The sequence below is a fragment of the Castor canadensis genome, chromosome 6, assembly GCF_047511655.1.
Source record: "Castor canadensis chromosome 6, mCasCan1.hap1v2, whole genome shotgun sequence".
NCBI lineage: Eukaryota > Metazoa > Chordata > Mammalia > Rodentia > Castoridae > Castor > Castor canadensis.
Window position 1 is genome coordinate 81,016,901 of NC_133391.1, and position 16,437 is coordinate 81,033,337.

Here is a 16,437-nt window from a genome sequence, read left to right on the forward strand (position 1 = left end):
CACGCTTTCTGCTTCCTCCCTCTAGCCGCCAACTTGGAATCTCCACCAACAAGTACTATTCTAAGCAGCTATAGATTTGAAGAAAGCTCCCACTTGTAGTATACAGGAGCCTCTGCAGTCTGTGCCAGATAAAATACAGACTACCAGCTAGTCTATTATTTGCATTTTTAAATGTTTTTTATTATTTTTGTAAAAATAATGGTTTTTTTGATAGTTTTGAGTATTATGATTTTCTGACAAAAATAGAAGTTTCCTTTTGCTCTTTAATTAGTTAAGGTCAACATTGTATATCATGAGATGAGAAATCTACTGTTTTATGTTCTTTCAAATGTCTTTCTTCTGTATTTATTAGTATCATTCTTTTGAAAGATGTCCTAGATTATAGATTCATATGTGGATTTAAAGTTTGTCTAAAATATACTTTATATAGTAAGATGTTTTGGGTTTTGGTATGTATTTCATTAAGATTTTTCAAAGAGTAAGAATATCTAGTTAGGGAGGTAGGGATGTGTAGCTCAGTGGTAGAGTGAAGCCTTGCGTTTGGTCCCCAGTGCCTCAAAAGATTAAAAATACACACACTCACACACAGAGACATAGTGAATTGTTGATACCATAAAGACTATTGCTAAATCATAAGTCGCCTTTTTTTTTTTTTTTTTACAGTACTAGGGTTTGAACTTGGGCTCATGCTTGCTAGGCAGGTGCTCTTACCTCTTGAGCTACTTCACACCAGCCCCACAAGTCTTCTTGAATTATAAACTATGTCTTGCTTTTCTGGGTATTAGCCCAGGGTAGCAGTTGTTAAGGTATTTTTGTGACTATGCATTTTTATTCCTTAATTATTGTTACTATTTTTTTTTTTTTTTTTGAAACGGTATGTAACTCAGGCTGGCCTAGAACTTGTGATCCTCTTGCCTGACCCTCCCAAGGACTGGGATTACAAGCATATACCACTGTGTCTGGCTTGTTAATATGCTTTGTGTGTGTGTGTGTGTGTGTGTGTGTGTGTGTGTGTGTGTGTGTGTTACTGGGGTTTGAACTCAGGGCCTCACACTTGCTAAGTAGGTGCTTTTTCAACTTGAGCCACTCCGCCAGTCCTTTTTTGTGATGGGTTTTTTTGAGCTAGAGTTCAGCAAACTATTTGCCCAGGCTGACTTCTAACCATGACCCTCCTGATCTCTGCCTCCTAAGTAGCTTAGACTGTTGGCGTGAGCCACTGGTGCCCAGTGTGAATATACTTTTTAATAATTACAGTCACTTTAAAAATCAAGTATGGTGGAGCTGGAGGCATGGCTCAAGTGGTAGGTAGATACTGCCTGGCAAGCATGAAGCCCTGAGTTCAAACCCTAATACTGCTCAAAAAGGAAAAAAAAAAAAAATCAACTGTGGGTTTACAATTTTGATCATTGCTTTGGTTTTTCATTTGAATTTACAAGTAAAAGTTTTAGTATCTCTTAAGTTTCAAGTACTCAGACACTGTCCCTACTGTTATGGAGTTTGCAGTCCTGTGGTTAAGTTTATTTCTCTTAACTCCCCTTTACAAGATTACTTTATTTTCTCCAACAGTTCTGTTAAGCATTTCTTTGTTTAAATGCCAGTTTCCAACCATTGATTGTTAACATGAAGTTTACTAGCATTAGCCTCCTAATTTCTTCCACTCTAACCTGTCCTATAGTCCATCTTCTGCAAAGCAGCCAGGATTGTCATAAAAAAAATAACATTACTGTTTTGTTCAAGCCTTCCCTCTTAGAATTATTTTAGGTCCAAACTCTGTACTGTGGCTTTTAAGGCCTTGCACACTCTGCCTTTAGCAAATTTTGTCACTTTTCATGTCTTGGTTTCTGTTCTTCAAACATGAAAACTTTAGGGGCTTTGCATAGGCTATTTGTCCCTCAGTTGGGGACAAATGTTTTTCTCCAAATAATCTATGTTAGTTCAACTCCTTGTCATTCCATATTCAAAAAGAATGACAGCATTTGTAAAGGCCTCCTTGTCAATCCCATTTAGTGTAGTTGAATATACTCCTTTTAGCACTGTGACACCATCCTATTACATCTTCTTTATAGCACTTAGCATTCTTTAAAATTATTTATTAATCCAGTTGTTTGATACTGTTTTTCCTTCCCTGAATATGTGCTCCATGAAAACACAGGGACAAATGTCTGTTTTGTTTATTCCTGTATCTCACTTTATATTTGTAGGATATTGATTGAAAGAATCAATAGCTTCTTTCAAATATCTGAGCCTGAGTACTATGAATTATTATTAATCTGTTCTCTTATTTCTGAAATGTAGATGCAAAACATAAAAGCTCTGATGGAGAATTTGTACCTCAGACACGTCCACGTAGTAACACTCTTCCAAAAAGTTTTGGCTCTTCTCTTGACCATGAAGATGAAGAGAATGAAGGTGAACCCAGAATCATTCAGAAGGAGAAAAAACCATCTAAGGAAGCAACCCTCGAAATGATTCTGAAAAGACTGAAGGAAAAACGTGTTGAAAGGTGTCTTCCAGAAGATATCAAGGTAATGTTGAATTGTGATTTTTTTTTTTTTGACCAGGCTAGTCTGTAGAATCCCTGAAACAAAATAATTACCACAGCAGGTTAGAGATGTCTAGATGTCTAGGTAGTGTGAGGTTTGCAGATTCAAAAACTTGCTTTCATCAGTATGTAAGTGCTAAATCTTTCCAGGAGTTGAATCACAATAGTAAAACTTAAAAAAAAACTAGATTACTGATTGATTCATTTCTGTTAGAGGTCATTGACAAGGTAAGTGTATAATGAGGATGAAACAGAGCTGAGTTTGAATCTGGTTCCTGCACATATTGAACTCTCACCTTATGCCAGACATCGACAGGTTGCATTATATGCGTTCTGCCACTTGGTCCCTTCAACAACTCTGTGATATATATAAATATGATTGCATCCATTAAAAAAATATTAAGTTGATATGATTGCTTATGAGGATTAAGTGAATTAAATTTTTGAAGAACAATTACTCTTGCTTAGTAAAGCATATGCTTTCCAGTGAAAGCACTCAGCAACCCACATCATGTACCACGAAATATGCTGGGAGAGCTGAGAGGATCATTTCAGGTCAACTTTTGTATAGGTAATGGTGACTCCTGCCATATTTTTATCTTGACAAGAGAGTATACCTCTGTCGTGATCTAAATATTGAAGTCTTGGTTTCCCTTGAACAGAGCTGACTTAGTCATTCTTTCCCTCTCCCAACTATTATTTTTCTTTTTTCCTGTTAGAAAACCTCCTTTCTCTTATAAGTGATTTCATTGGATTAGCTGTACTCAAATTCATTATTGTAGATTTAAGGTTCAAGCTTGAGATTGAAATCACAGTATTTAGAGTTTATAAAGTCTACACTTAGCTATCTTTTACTGCATTAATCTAACGTAATACCTATTGCCAGGCACCAGTGGTTCATGCCTGTAATCTCCTAGCTACTTGGAAGATTGAGATCGGGAGGAGTGCTGTTCAAGGCCAGCCCAGGCAAATAGTTCCTGAGGCCACCATCTCCAAAATAACCAGAGCAAAAAGGATTGGAGGTGTGGCTCAACTGGTAGACTGCCTGTTTTGCAAGTGCAAAGCCCTGAGTTCAAACCCCAGTCCCACCAAAAAAAAAGTGTTACCTGCTATAGGAAGATCCTGTCCAGTGAATATGTTTGTTTTTTTTTTTTTTTTTTTTAATCTCTGATTTCACTCTGGTGAGAGATAGGGCAGTATTAGCCTGGAAATAAATAGGGTTTATTTGGACTAGTTGAAGGGTTCTGGGACATTGGTTCATTATGATGGCAATAGGTGAGCCTAAGGAACAAAAGGAAAGGTTCTGTGGACAAATAAATTTGGGGAATTCTGCTTACTCTACTGTTTAGAAAACTTAAAGATAGGATACTTGTATTTCAGTGTAAATAATATGCCAACCCAGATGAATGGAAATTTAGGTCATGAGCTGATGTCTAAGGTTACAAATTGACATTTTTGACTTTTTTTTCTTGCATTTTTCCACTGTACTGCTATAAGGTTTCCATAATAGCTTAGGAAACATTGGACCTTAAAAACCTGTGCATATATCTGGGATGTGTGTGTCTCCATCTACTAGTTTTTGTCTTTTTTTTTTTCTTTCAGTGCTGGTGATTGAACCCAGGCCTTGTACACGTTAGGCAAATGCTCTGCCACTGAGCTACATGACTAGCCCGTGGGTTTTGAGACAGGATCTTGCCATGTAGCCCAGGCTGGCATCAAATGCTTATTCCTCTTGCCTCTGCCTCCTGAGTGCTGGGATTACAAGTGTGTGCTACCACACCCAGATTATATCCAGTAGTCTTGATACTAACAAAAGACTATGTGCAACATTAAGTATAGTAGTAAGCATAGTTATGTATGCTTCCTGTGTGCTAATTAGGCAGTGTTACAAGTACATCACATCACATGTATTTAGTCCTCATTCAAGTCCTTTGAGGTAGAATGAATTATTGCCATTTTACAGATTAGTATTGAATATGAAGAGTTTAAGTAATATACCAAAGCCAGTATTCCTAATTTATTTAAATAGAATATAAATCAAACCAGCAGAGGGGGTTGTTATCTGTGTATTAGAAGACCAGATTGTACATAGACTGAAAAATGTTGCCTGCAAATTCATAAAGCAAAGAATGAATTGGCCTGGGCTACATTGGGAATGGTCTGTGCTTTCAATCTCATTGCTTTGTAGGAATGAGGAGAATAATAATGGTGTCAATGGTTTTTCCTTTCCAATCCTAGAAAATGACGAAAGATCATCTGGTAGAAGAGAAAACTTCTCTCCAGAAAAGTCTTCTTTACTATGAAAGTCAACATGGAAGGCCGGTAATACCTCTTTTGCTAAAAAAAAAATTTGATTTTCTATCTTACAAAAGACCATGAATCACTTTTGTGGTCTATACTCTTCAGAAGTGTGTTATAAAGCACTGTTTCCTTGAATTGGGAGATTACCTACTTAATATAAAACATTTTAAAATTTAAGCATTAAATATTTTAAAATTTAAGCATTTAACATTTAAAAATTTTGGGTCGGGGGAGTCAGTGTTTGGAACATTGTAGATTTCTGATGATTAGGTGACTTACTTTTTTTTTTGGCTTCAGGTGACCAGGGAAGAAAGGCACATTGTTAAACCTCTTTATGATAGATACAGGCTTGTAAAACAGATGCTGACAAGGGCTAGCATCACTCCTGTCCTTGTAAGTAAAACAACCAAATATTACTCATTTGAGAAGGCAGTACTAGAGTTTTGAGCTCAGGACCTTGAACTTGCTAAGCAGGAGGTTCTCTACCACTTGACCTATACTCCCAGCCCCTTTTGCTTCAGTTATTTTTCAGGTACGGTCTCACATAGGTCTGTTATTAGCTTTTTTTAGGTGCTGGGGTTTGAACTCAGGGCTTTGTGCTTGGTAGATAGGAACTCTATCACTTGAGCCATACCTCCAGCAATTTGTTGCTCTGATTATTTTGGAGATAGGATTCCACTTTTTGCCCAAGCCATCTGGACTGTAATCCTCCTATTTTACACTGCCTACTTGCTGGAATGATAGGTGTGTGCCGCCACACCCAGTTTTTTTTGTTGTTGAGAGATGGGGTCTTATGGATTTTTTTTCCTGGGTTGGTTGGAAAACAAAATCTTGATCTCAGCCTCCCAAGTAGCTAGGATTACAGGTGTGAACCACTGGTGCCTGGCTTATTTGTAGCTTTTTGATGAGCTTCCATACTGATTTCCATAGTGACTGGACTAATTTACATTCCCACCAACAGTGTATAAAGGTCACTTCCCCCTCCCAACCTCATCCTTGCCAGTATTTATTGTTTTTTTGTTTTCTTGATGATTGTATTCTGACTGGGGTGAGATGGATTCTCAGTGTAGTTTTGATTTGCATTTCCTTTATTGCTAAGAATGATGAACATTTCTTTATGTGCTTATTTAGCCATTTATGCTATTACTTCTGAGAACTGTTTGTATAATTCATTTGGTTATTCTTTTGATGTTTATTTTTTGGTGCTCTTTGTATATTTTGGATGTTAATCCTTTAGATAAAGGATGAATAGCTGACAAAGATTTTCTCCCATTCTATGTGTTATCTCTTCATGATGATAATTGTTTCCTTTTATGTGCAGAAGCTTACTAATTTGATGCAGTTCCACTTGTCAGTTCTTCCTAATTTCTTGGGCAACTTGAGTCTTACTTAAAATGCTTGCCTATGCCTTTAAGAGTTTGCCCATAGTTGTTTCAGCATTTCAGGTTTTACATTAAGACCTTAGATCCATGTTGAATTGATTTTTGTACACAGTGAGATATAGGTCTAGCTTTAGTCTTTTCCAGGTAGATAACCAGTTTTCCCAGCACCATTTATTGAAGAGGCTGTCTTTTGTAAGTATATATTTTGGGCTCCTTTGTCAAAAGTTAAATAGCTAAGCTGAGTGCCTGGTGGCTCACACCTGTAATCCTAACCATTTGGAAGGCTGAGATTTAGAGTGTCTCGGTTTGGTGCTAGCCTAGGCAAATACTTGGGGAGACCCCATCTCCAAAGTAACCAGAGCAAAATTGACTGGAGGTGTGGCTCAAGAGGTAGAGTGCCTGCTTTCCAAGCTCAAGGCTCTGAGTTCAAACTCCAGTCCCACCAAAATAAATAAATAAAAAAACAACAAAACTAAAACATGGGGTAATAGGTGGCTCTTTTTCTTTTCAAGTGTTAAAAGAGCCTGCCTCTTAAGTGCAAGGCCCTGAGTTCAAACTCCAATACTGACAAAAAAAAAAAAAACAAATTCTAATGGCTATAACTGTGTAGATTTATTTATTTCTGGGTCTTTAATTCTGTACCATTGTTTTTTGTGCCAGTGTCAAGATGATTTTTTTACTATGGCTCTGAGGTATCCTAGAGAGCTTTCTCAAGCTCTGTTCTCCCTGACCTAACTGGGGGCCACTGGAGATGCAGAAAGGACAAACGATAGAAGACAGACATACAGAAAGTTGGGACTGGGTGTGCTGGGTGTGCTGGGTGCTCAGATGGAGATCAGCCTTGTTGATTCTTTTCTCTAATAATTCTTCTTTTACTTCTCTTTTCTCTATTTTTCTCTTCTTTTACTTCTCTTTTCTCTGTTATTCTCTTTTATTTCTCTCTTCTCTATTCTTTAAAACCTTACTTCTAAAGTCTTTCTTTAAAACTTTGCTTCTTTTCTATTCTTAAGTCTATTGCCTTAGACTCGCACTGTCCCATGTTTCCTCTAATCTCTAGCATAGCTACTCAGCAGCAGCAGCAGTCTCACAAGCAGCCCATAGCCAGCCAATCAGCCCCTCCCCCCATCAAAAACCTTCCATCCATCCACCATCAAAAACTCTTTCATAATGTGAATAAATGAATAATTTAAAAAAAAAAACTTCCATTAATCCCCCATCAAAAACCTTTTCATCCTCCTTCAGTGAGTCTTTTATATACAGTGGTAAACAAGGATGTGAAGCAACAGTTCTTGGGGAGGGCGTGACCTTTTAACAAGAGAAACCTGCATTCTTACTTCTCTGAACATAAACAATTAGGAAAAGCAGCTGTGCTGCATTTGCCCTTGCACTCTTCTGCAGCTGGGGCCATGCCAAACTCAGCCTGTAGATCATTGAGCACAACTGTCCTTATGACAAGTTCTCACAGGCTTCTCATAATCCGCTCCCCACAAGATACAATTTCTAGTATTGTATTGAGTTACCTTCAACATTGCTCTTTTTGCTCAAGATGACATGCGTTATTCAGGGTCTTTTGTGCTTCCGTATAAATTTTAGGGTTGCTTTTTCTATAGCTGTAAAGGATGACTCTAGGATTTTGATGGGAATTGCCTTGAATCTAGATTGTTTTTGGTACTATAGCCGTTCACAGTTCTGCCAATCCATGAGCATGGGAGGTCTTTGCGTCATCTTGTGTCTTTTAATTTCTTCAGGGCTTTACAGTTTTCATTATAGAGGAGTTTGACCTCTTTATCTAGGTTTATTCCTAGGTATTGTACTGTACTTTATGTTAGTTGTGTCATGTTAGTGTTGGGTTATGTTATATTTATGTTAATGTTATATTATGTTATGTTATTGTGAATGGAATTGTTTTCCTGATTGCCTTCTCAGCCTGTTCACTATTGGTATATAGAAAGCTACTGATTTTTCTGTTAATTTTATATCCTGCTACCTTGCTGAAGGTGTTAATCAGATAGAAGAGGTTCTTTGTGTTTTTATTTTTTTATGGAGTCTTTACTATCTTTTAAGTACAGGATCATATTATCTACAAGTAGGGATAATTTGATTTCTTCCTTCTCTTTTGACTCTCTTTTATTTCTTTCTCTTGCCTTATTTCTTATACTGGCTAGGAATTCCAGTGGAGTGAGTGGGCACACTTGTCTCATTCCTAACACTAGAGGAAATGATTTCAGTTTCTCCCATTTAGTATGATGTTGGCTGTAGGTTTCTCATACGGCGTCTATTATGTTGAGATATATTCGTTCTATTCCTAGTTTCTTCAGAGCTTTTATCATAAAAGGATGGATTTGGATTTCGTTAAAGGCTTTTTCTGCATCTATTAACGATCATTTGATTTTTGTCCTTGAATCTGTTTATGTGTTGTATTATATTTATTGATTTGCATATGTTGAGCCATCTTTGCATCTCTGGATTGAAACCAACTTGATCATGGTGTATGATCAAGTTTTAATGTGTTGTTGAATTCTGATTGCAAGTATCTTACTGAGATTTTTGTGTCTATAATCGTCAAATAAATTGGTCTGTAGTTTTTTAATTGTTGGGTCTTTATCCAGTTTTGGTATCAGGGTGATCCTGGCTTCATAGAATGAGTTTGGTAATGTTCCTTCCCTTTCTATTTCATGGAATAGTTTGATAAGCATTGGTGTTCTTTACAAGTCTGGTGGAATTCATCAGTGAATTCATCGAGACCTAGACTTTTCTTTTCTTTGGAGACTGTTACTGCTTTTATCTTGCTGCTTATTTATTACAGGTCTGTTTAAGTGGTTTATATCCTCCTGGTTCAAGTGCCTCTAGAAATTTGTCCATTTCTTCTAGATTTTCCAGTTTATTGGAGTAGAGGTCTTCTGAGTATTCCTTTAATGACCCTTGGATTTCATTGGTATTAGTTGTGATAGCTCCTTTTTAAAGGGATCTCAAATTTTATACTTGGGTCTTCTTCCTTTTGGTTAGTTTGGCTAAGGGTTTATCAATCTTTTTTATCTTTTCAAAGAAGCAGCTTTTTTGTTGATTCTTTGTATTGTTTCTTTATTCTCCCTTTGATTAATTTCTGCCCTGTTTTTTATTATTTCAGTTTCTGCCTACTGATTTTGGGTTTGAATTGTTCTTGTTCTTTTCTGAGAGATGGAGGTATGTCATTAGATTACTTGAGATTGGGTTTTTTGTAAGCACTTACAACCCTTCCTCTTAGCACTACCTCTGCTGCATCCAAAGGTTCTAGTAAGCTGTGTTTTCATTTTTATTAAATTCTAGGAACTTTTTGATTTCCCCTTTATTTCTTCAGTAAGAAACAGGTCGTTCATCCTATTTTGTTCAGATGTTTGCTTTCTCTTTGAGTTCAATTATCTTTTTATTTGTATTCTCTTTGAATTCATTCAGCTTCTTATAAATCCACTCTTTGATTTCAGTGATCATTCTTTTTTTTTTTGGCAGTGCTGGGGTTTGAACTCTGGATCTCAGCTTGCTAGGCAGGTGCTCTACCACTTGAGCTCTTTTTGTTTTGGGTGTTTTCGAGATAGGGTCTCATGAACTATTTGCCTGTCCTGGCCTCAATACACCATCCTCCTGATCTCTGGCTCCTGAGTAGCTAGGATTATAGGCATGAGCCACCAGTGCTGGGCTTATAATTTCAATGATCATTCTTGTCATTTTTTGAATTAATTGCTTGAAATTTCTTCCTCTTCACTATCATTTAAGTCCTTTGTTGTGGATTTGTTGGCTTGTTTTTTCATATTATTTTTGTTGTTATGTTGGGATTTCTGAATCTGGGGCTGAGATTTTCGTTGGACATTTTAGTCTCCTGTGACTTTTAGTTGGGGATTACTTAAGACTGGGAGGACTGGGTAGTTGCTGGATTGTGGTATGTTTTCTTGTTACTAGATTTGGGGAGGGGGGTGTTGCTCAGTAGTCAGACATTCAACTTAAGTGCTCAAGATGCTAGGTGCCACTCAGGGAGAGGAAACATAGCTGCAAAAACTGTCAAAGTTGATGAACCATAACCTTGAGATTACAGCAATCTAATCACTACTTCTGGTTCTGGTTCAGTATCTTTAGAGGAGTGTAAGAGCACCGATGAATCTTTGTGATCTAAGATCTCAATTAAAGGGCAGCAATGAGCTGGACGCCTGTGGCTTACACCTGTAATTCTAGCTACAAAGGAGTCAGAGACCAGGAGGATCCTGGTTTGAAGCCAGTCCAGGCAAACAGTTCACAAGACCCTATCTCAAAAAACCCATTACACCCTTGGAGTGGCTTAAGGTGTAGGCCCTGAGTTCAAACCCCAGTATCACAAAAGTATCACAAAAATAACAAAAGGATTGCAATGAAAAGGAGATGGAGGGATAATTCCAAGGACTGATAGAATGTGTATGGTTTTGTAAGGCAGAAAGTGGTGGCGACTAAGCTTAGTCTCACTAAGGTTAGTGAGAAAGTGGGGAAAGATAGATAATGTGTTGAGGAAGAGAGAAGGAAGAGAAATGGAGAAAACTCAACAGACAGAAAAAACCCAAACAACAAAAACCCCAAAGACGATCTGGCAATCTAATTACTTGCTAAAAGTATAGGTATCAAAGGATTGTGGGTAGGGGGAATAGAGGTAGAAGAAAATATGGCTGAGAGAGCAGTTGTAATTGTAGATGGGAAGAAAGTTATAAATGGGGAGGGCATTAGGAAAGGAAAGGAGAACATATGGTTTAAGACTGAATATGAGGGTGGGCAGGTATCAGGCTCACATATGATGGATGACTGCAGAATAAAAAGCAGAACTAAATAGAAAGTGAGAGAAAGACTACAAAGTTCCCCAAATCAGATATACCAAAAAAAACCCAAAAAGCAAAACAGCAACAAAAGGTTGGGGTTGTAGCTCAGTGGTAAAGTGCTTGCCTAGCATGTGCAAAGGCCCTAGGTTTGATCCCCTTCACTGCAAAGAAAACAAACAGCAACAACAAAACCAGTGACAAATACAAATCAACTAACATTTTCCTAAAGGTCTCCTGAGCAGCTCTTTTTTTCCCTTAGGGCATCTAGTCAGAACATGTCTCTGAAACTGTGCCTAGACATGCTGGGACCCACTCAGTTGGAGCCTCAATCTCTTCCTTGGTGCGGGCCCTCAGCCTGCTGTGCTCTGCTGCTCCAGGTTGTGTTAGTGGGGTCTGTGTGCTCAGATCTCTGTATCCATCCGTAGTACCCACACCACCTTTCTTAGTGGTTCTGTGGGGTGGGTGTGTTGGAACGTCTCACACCAGGGTGGACAGGAAGCACAGAAGGCCTGCTGAGCACTTGCTAACTAATCCTCGTGTGAACTCAGTGTTTTTAATTAGGTAGCTGGTTTTGTTTTTTGAGACATCATCTTGCTTTGTAGCCCAGGCTGGCCTTGAACTTGCTATCCTCCTCCCCAGCCTCCTGAGTGCTGGGATTTTAGACAGGCATCTCCATGTGTGGCTGGCTTTTTATTTTTTTCCTTGTTGTTTATTTTGCCTTTTCAGCACTGTTTTATTTAGATAAAATCAGGTTTCTTTGAACAAAAACTCCTGTATAGTAAGTATTCTCACATGATAATTTAATAGTTCTTTTAAATGTATTTTATTCATTATAGTTCATCTCTATAATAATGTCAGTATTCTAAAACACAAAACTCTTAGCAAGCAGAGTGAATCTTCGTGACCTTGGGAGTTTTTCAGTTAAATATGACACCGAAAATACATGCAAAAAAGAAAACAAACTGACTTAACGTATAACAAAGGACATGTTAAAGGACAACAAAGAGATAGGGCAAATACTGCAGCTAGTGGGCACAGAGTTTCTTTTGAGGTGATGAGACATTCTAGAATTAATAGTGGTGATGGAATTGTACACGTTTTTTGAGTTGTATATTTTATAAAGGATATTTCCATGCATACGGTTTCCATGAGAAACCGTGTTTCTCATGGTTTTGGAGGTTTCAGTCCATGGTAGCTTGGTCCTATCTTTATAAGCCTATGGCAAATAGGACATCATGGCAGGAAGGTTATGGCAAGGCAGGGTTGCTCATCTCTTGGTGGCCAGGAAGCAGAGAGAGAGAAGAAAGGACCAGGGACAAAATGTACCTTCAAAGCCCATACCAGTGACTTCCTCTAAGTAGGTCCCACTTCCTAGTAGCTCATTCAACTATAAACTCATCAATGGATTAATCCATTGGTGAGGTTAGAACTCTCACTACCCAGTCACTTCTCAGGGGTCACCTTTGCACATTGGTGCATATGTTTTGAGGGTCACTTCATATTCAAAATCGTTACATCCCGTTCTTGACTCCCAAAGACTCGTAACACAAAATGCATTTAGTCCATCTCATGAGTCCCCAAAGTATCAATAGTGTCACAATTGTTCAAAAGTCCAAGTCTCCTCAGAGACTCAAAACAACTCTAGCTCCATGTCTGACATCCAGGGCACATGGTGGCATCGTGTTTTCTCAAACTAACTGGCTGGAGTCCTTCTGCTCTGCCCAAATAGAAATCATGAGTAGGTAAGGAGAAGCTCCTTCTTTGAATCATATTTTTCAAAGGATGGATTTTCAAAAAAGAATATAAAAGGGTCCTTAGACAAAAAAAAAAATTTAACAGCTATTTTTAAAAAGAAAAATGTTCGAGCAGGGTGTGATGGTTCACACCTGTAATGCCAGCACTTGAGAGGATGAGTTCAAGGCCAGTGTGGGCTACATAATGAGACCCTGACTCAGAAAACCAAAAGGAAAATGTTTCCAGTAAACCCTTTTTCTCTAGAAATTTGAGATATTTATGGAATGAACTCTTTTAAGACTTTTCTGTACATAAATCATTTATCACCCTTATGTATGTATGAATAAAAATAAAAGTAAATCATGAACTTCTAAAAAATTAAAAGCATATACTTACAGTTTTGAAAATAAAGGTTTCTTTTTGTTGGTGGTGGTGGGACTAAAGTGAACTCAGGGTCTGCCACTTAAGTCACACATCTTTTACTTTTAGTTTCTCTTGCCTGAGCTAGCTTCAGACCACGGTCCTATCTCCACCTCCTGAGTAGCTGGGCTATAGGTGTGTACCACCATACCTGGCCTTTCTTTGTATATGTGGTGTGGCGGGAATTGAACCCAGGACTTTGGACATGCTGAGCATATGCTTTACCATTAAGATACTCCTTTAGGTGAAAGTAAGGTTTAATATCTGTAAATGAAGCTTCACTAAATACATTAATTTTTTTTTTCTTTATTGTGCTGCTGGGTAGGGGTACACTGTGGCATTTACAAAGGTTCTTACAGTGTATCAAATATATTACACTTGATTAATTCCCTCTCAAGTACTCAATTATTTAACACAGGATTTCTTGGCATATAAATCTTATTATACAATTAAGTTGAAATCACAAACCAGAAACATACATCGAAGCTGCTCAAGTACTTGATAATGGGAGATCCAGAGCCAGTTTCTCTTGAAACCGTCGCTCTCCTTTATCACCTCCTTCAACAGGTATCATGTGTACACATTATTTATACCATGTTCATCCTCCTGTCCCCACCATCTCCCCCATCCCACTGGTGCCAACAACCCCCTCCCACACACACCCCAGGACCTGTTCTGCCCTCCTGTTCTCCTGATTTTGTAGAAGAAAAAAGATTTTTAAAATAATGTTTTTTGCTAGTTTGAGATAAGGATAGCTACACAAGGAATTTCCAAACATTAATTTTGTTTTGTTTTTTGGTGGGACTGGGATTTGAACTTAGGGCTTCGTGCTTGCAAAGCAGGCACTCAAGCAACACTTGAGCCACACCTCCAGTCCATTTTGCTTGGTTAGTTTGAAGATGGGGGTCTTCTCCAACTATTTGCCTAGACTAGTCTTGAACCTCGATCCTCCCAATCTCACAGTAGTTAAGATTACTGTGAGCCACCAGTGCCTAGCTCACTAAATATATTAAATACTTAAAATTGGTTGTTACAGGGCTCTCCCTCCACTAAACGTCGGGGTCAGATGTTACAGCCAATCATAGAAGGAGAAACTGCACATTTTTTTGAAGAAATCAAGGTAATCCTTTAGAGAAATCATTCCTGATTTCTCCGAAAGGGAATTTGGGAGTCATGGCCTGTTTTTAATTCTTTGGATATCTTTTTAGGAAGAAGAAGAAGATGGTGTTAGTCTGTCCTCTGAGTTAAGTGACATCTTGAAAACAGCTGTGCAGGCACAGTCTTCATTGGAAAACTCAGAGTCTGATGTTGAAGAAAATCAAGAGAAACTGGCTCTGAATCTCTCATTATCAAGTACTCGAGCAGCTTCGATGTATGTTTCTGGTTTGTGATTTCAACTTAATTGTATAATAAGATTTATATGCCAAGAAATCCTGTGTTAAATAATTGAGTACTTGAGGGGGAATTAATCAAGAATTGATCTGGGGATACACCCTTATAAATCCTGATCTACAAATACATACTGTCATTTTCATTCTTTTATATATTAAATATAGTGTTTCACAAATTCAAAGCAGAAATCCTATATTCACTTTATAGCAAAGTATAGGAACTATCTCAAATTTTATGTTTGTTGCATATTAGCCTCTTGTAAGTTTTATGACAGTGGTCTTAACGCTTACTCCACTTTTATGGTCAACTAGGAAGATTTTTTTTTTCTTTTTTTTGTTAAGTACTGATAGTGAGCGCCACTGTCAACTCTTTTGATTTAGTTGGTTTGTAGTGGAGCTTAGGTATTGTGTATTCTAAAAGCTCCCCAATTAATAATGTTCATTTGCAGCCAGGGCTAGACTACTGTTAAGAATATAGTGAATCAACTGTGCCCTTTAAGTGATGTTTTCCTTCCATTTCAATTTTAGGCCTGAATTACTGGAACAGCTTTGGAAAGCCAGAGCTGAAAAAAAGAAACTACGTAAAACATTACGGGAATTTGAAGAAGCATTTTATCAACAAAATGGAAGGTTTGTTGAACATCATAGAGGCATCTTTTCTCTTTTAACTCACAAAATGCTAATATGTTAAAATAGGGGAACATATAAGATTAAAAATAAATTGTATGTACAGGATGTTAGCATTGAAAATTAAATTTTACAATATTCTTTTATGCTCTGAAGCGCTATTTTAATGGCAAAGAAAAGTCAGAGCTGGAGTAAACAACATCTAAATAAATATTCAGAGGTTTTCCTGGGGAGTGTTGGTTGAGTTACAGTGGGTTGTTTTCTTTTTCCCCTTGCAGTGCTGGGGATCTAACAAAGGGCCCTGAGCCATGTCCCTAGCCCACAATGATTTTATATTGTTTTATCCTGCATCCTCATCTTTTAGGAAGTTGTTGTGAAATGAGATGGTTCTTGTTTTAGAAAGGGTCCTATAGTAGCAGTATTTTGGATTCTTAGTTTTCATACTGAGACAATTGTACTTAGGCTGATGGTTGGGTTATTCTAAGCTGCCTGGTCCCAAAGTGTGTAACAACTTGGCTCCCGTAAAAGAATACGGTACATGCTTTTATCTAACTGTTGCACAGCTGACTCGAGGTGTGGGGAGACCTCTTATACAAAGAAATACTTTCCCATTCAGATGGTTACCAAAACTGAGGGTAAAACTACCATATACCTCAGAAATGGTTTTTCAAATAGCTGATCTGTATTATAAATTCCAAAATAGTTGTACTTTAATTTCCTCTGCTTTGAATCTCCTATATTGGTTGGCGTATATGATTAAGAAAATATGAAGGACAGGAATGCCCTTTCCATGTGCCTTCTATTTCTTTATATTATTGGAAGAAAATTTCTCTTATAATTGTGCTTTGGATGATGATTTGATGCTTTAGCTGGTGATTAAACTGAAGTGCATTAGGTCATTAATATAAAGTTAATAAAACTATTCTTTTGTTATAGGTAAGAAGGTTTACTTTTACATTTTAATTTACTGGAGCCACAGTTAACTAAACATATGAAATGTAGCCTTCTAGCACTTAGACCTGGCAGAGTTTAACAGTGGATGTATAATTAAAATATTGGATTACCTCTAGTTTTCTATGCTGGTCATTGTTTAGCATAGCATAATTTAATCTGTTAGTAGAAAAGTCCATCAAAAGTAGGAATAGTTTTCTCTTGCAGAGTAACTTTTTACTTCAACTTGTATTGGTGGTATTATTTCATATTAGGACAACTCTGAGTCTTTATTTTCT

The 16,437-nt window shown here is 37.5% G+C and overlaps 1 protein-coding gene across 12 annotated transcripts in view; it reads left to right on the forward strand.

Annotated features, from left to right (window-relative positions):
* Fam13b (family with sequence similarity 13 member B) overlaps positions 1-16,437 on the forward strand; it is a 107,873-nt gene that overhangs the window by 88,086 nt on the left and 3,350 nt on the right. For 10 of the 12 annotated variants that reach the window (XM_074076943.1, XM_074076942.1, XM_074076940.1 and 7 more), the window contains 6 exons: positions 2,296-2,525; positions 4,781-4,864; positions 5,141-5,236; positions 14,227-14,310; positions 14,399-14,562; positions 15,110-15,211. In XM_074076943.1, coding sequence (XP_073933044.1) covers positions 2,296-2,525; positions 4,781-4,864; positions 5,141-5,236; positions 14,227-14,310; positions 14,399-14,562; positions 15,110-15,211 — 760 coding nt within the window. The remainder of the gene's footprint in view (positions 1-2,295; positions 2,526-4,780; positions 4,865-5,140; positions 5,237-14,226; positions 14,311-14,398; positions 14,563-15,109; positions 15,212-16,437) is intronic. The other 2 variants (XM_074076946.1, XM_074076953.1) reach the window with 1 other exon arrangement.